Consider the following 2,319-nt stretch of genomic DNA (forward strand, 5'->3'; position numbering starts at 1 on the left):
AATAGGTCCTTTGTCTATTGATGAATCTGCTAATGCAGAAAATTGGTTAATACGATCTCTCCAGGAAGGTGAGTTTTCTGATGAGATTAAAAGGTTAACAAATGGTAATCAAGTTCAGAGCAGAAGTAAACTTTCCTCTTTAAATGTGTTTTTGGATAAAAATAAAGTAATGAGAGTAGGGGGGAGACTGTCCCATGCAGATTTATCTTATGCAACCAAACATCCTATGATTTTACCTGCAAAACATCCTTTAACAAGTATAATTTTAAGAAACGTTCACCTTAAACATTTGCACGTAGGTCCCCAAGCTCTTTTACATCAAGTTAGACAAAAATTTTGGCCGCTAAATGGCAGAAATAGTTGTAGGAAAATTGTTCGTAACTGTGTGATCTGTTTCAAAAACAGACCTGTTACTGTTAGTCAAATCATGGCTGAATTGTCTAAAGACCGGGTAAATCCTAGTTATCCCTTTTTTGTCACTGGGATAAATTTTTGTGGTCCTTTCTTTATCAAATTTAAAAATCAAAGGAAGGGTGTATTAAATAAAGTGTATGTTGTTTATATTTTTCTCAGTACTAAAGCAATACACCTGGACTTCGTAACTGATATGACTACACAGGCTTTTATAGCAAGTTTGAAACGTTTTTTCGGCAGGCGAGGAAAATGTTCAAAAATCATTACTGATAATGCTAAAACGTTCGTTGGGGCTAATGTCGAAATCAAGAGATTGCAAAAAATGGTTAGAATTCCTGATGAAGTTTTGTCAAATTATTTTCTAACAGAAGGTATTCAGTGGAATTTCATTCCTCCTAGATCGCCCAATTTTGGTGGCATTTGGGAGGCCGGGGTGAAATCGTTCAAATTCCATTTAAAAAGAGTAATTGGCAGTCAAAATTTAACTTTAGAAGAATTTATTACAATTTTGTCAGAAATCGAAGGCGTTTTAAATTCCCGGCCTCTCATACCAATGTCATCAGAAATGGACAATTTTGAAATATTAACACCAGGTCACTTTCTTATTGGCAGACCTATCACTACCCTTAGTGAACCACAATTGATTGATGTTAAGGAAAACACCCTTTCTAAGTGGCAAAGGATTACCAAATTTAGTCAACAAATTTGGAAGTTATGGAAAAGGGATTACTTAACCCATTTACAACAGAGAAATAAATGGAGATTTAGCAAAAATGATGTTAAAACAGGGACTCTTGTTCTCATTCTAGAAGAAAACTTGCCATCGACAAAATGGTGTGTTGGCAGAATTATTGAAACGAACATTGGTCGTGATAATAGAGTTCGAGTAGTAAAATTATGTTTGCCAAGTGGAAGCACACTAATAAGAAATGTTAGAGATGTTTGCATTCTTCCAGTTGAAGAAACTGTTTAATTTTTATATATAGTTTTGGAACTAGGATGTTTACTAGTTTGTGCTTGAGTAAGTAATGTTTAATTTGTTCATGTTATCAACTGTTATTTTGAACTTTTTGTTTTGAATGTTGTATTGAAATAGTAATTTCAATCGCGGGGGAGTGTTAAATCCCTTGCACACATTAAAGTAGACGGCGCGTTGGCAGTGTGCGTCAAGTAGGTGCGCACACGTGCCCCTAAGTCATAAAAACTGATTTTGATTATTTTTGCCAGTTAGTTGTTAGTTTTTGTTGGTTGTTGTCAGTTGTATTTTCTGCTAATGGTTAGGGCGGTGTTTTCAGTTTTATGATTTTATATTTACATGTTTTTAATAAATGTATTGTATTGTTCGAAATGCGTTTATTGCCTATTGAAATACAGTCCACATAACCTACACAAGAGCATCGTACAAGCCGCTACTCCTAATTAACTCCTAATAATACATATGAATCCACTACTTCAAAATAAGCAACGCATGAAGCCACTACTTCATTAGATGCAACAACACTTTTGCAAGAAGAAGAAGAAAGAACCATAGACTAATAATAAGAGTAGACCGAGCTTTCTCATTCTTGCTGATGAAGAAAATTGGTTCATAGATGTATCATGTGACTAGTGGAAGGGATTGGCGAAGACTTTGGCAGCATGGTTGCTAGATGGCAGTATTATCTACAGTTTGGCACTCGACATGTATTTTACGACAATGTGTTTTCATTAAAAAAAACTTCCAGGTGCAGAGATTGAACTGTTTTTCTTTTAGTTATGCATTATTTTGACATTAGTAATAGTTTTTAATCAGTTTTCAGTAACTTTTATTTCATTTGGAGCTGTCAGCGTTGGCGTGAACGAAATGGCGTAAACGTTTTGCGTTAACGCAAAAATGTACTAATCGGTATCTTAAATTGAAACTGT

The 2,319-nt window shown here is 34.7% G+C and overlaps 1 protein-coding gene across 1 annotated transcript; it reads left to right on the top strand.

Moving 5' to 3' along the window:
* The first annotated feature begins 607 nt into the window (after positions 1–607).
* Positions 608–1,387, top strand: LOC129226985 (uncharacterized). The gene has a single exon (XM_054861614.1). It carries the CDS (start codon positions 608–610, stop codon positions 1,385–1,387), a length of 780 nt encoding a protein of 259 aa, XP_054717589.1.
* Positions 1,388–2,319: the final 932 nt, after the last annotated feature.

The sequence above is a fragment of the Uloborus diversus genome, chromosome 7 (assembly GCF_026930045.1).
Source record: "Uloborus diversus isolate 005 chromosome 7, Udiv.v.3.1, whole genome shotgun sequence".
Classification (NCBI taxonomy): domain Eukaryota; kingdom Metazoa; phylum Arthropoda; class Arachnida; order Araneae; family Uloboridae; genus Uloborus; species Uloborus diversus.

What these genes read in the sequence shown, in the direction of transcription:
- LOC129226985 (XM_054861614.1), top strand. Translation starts at nt 608, where the DNA reads ATGACTACACAGGCTTTTATAGCAAGTTTGAAACGTTTTTTCGGCAGG.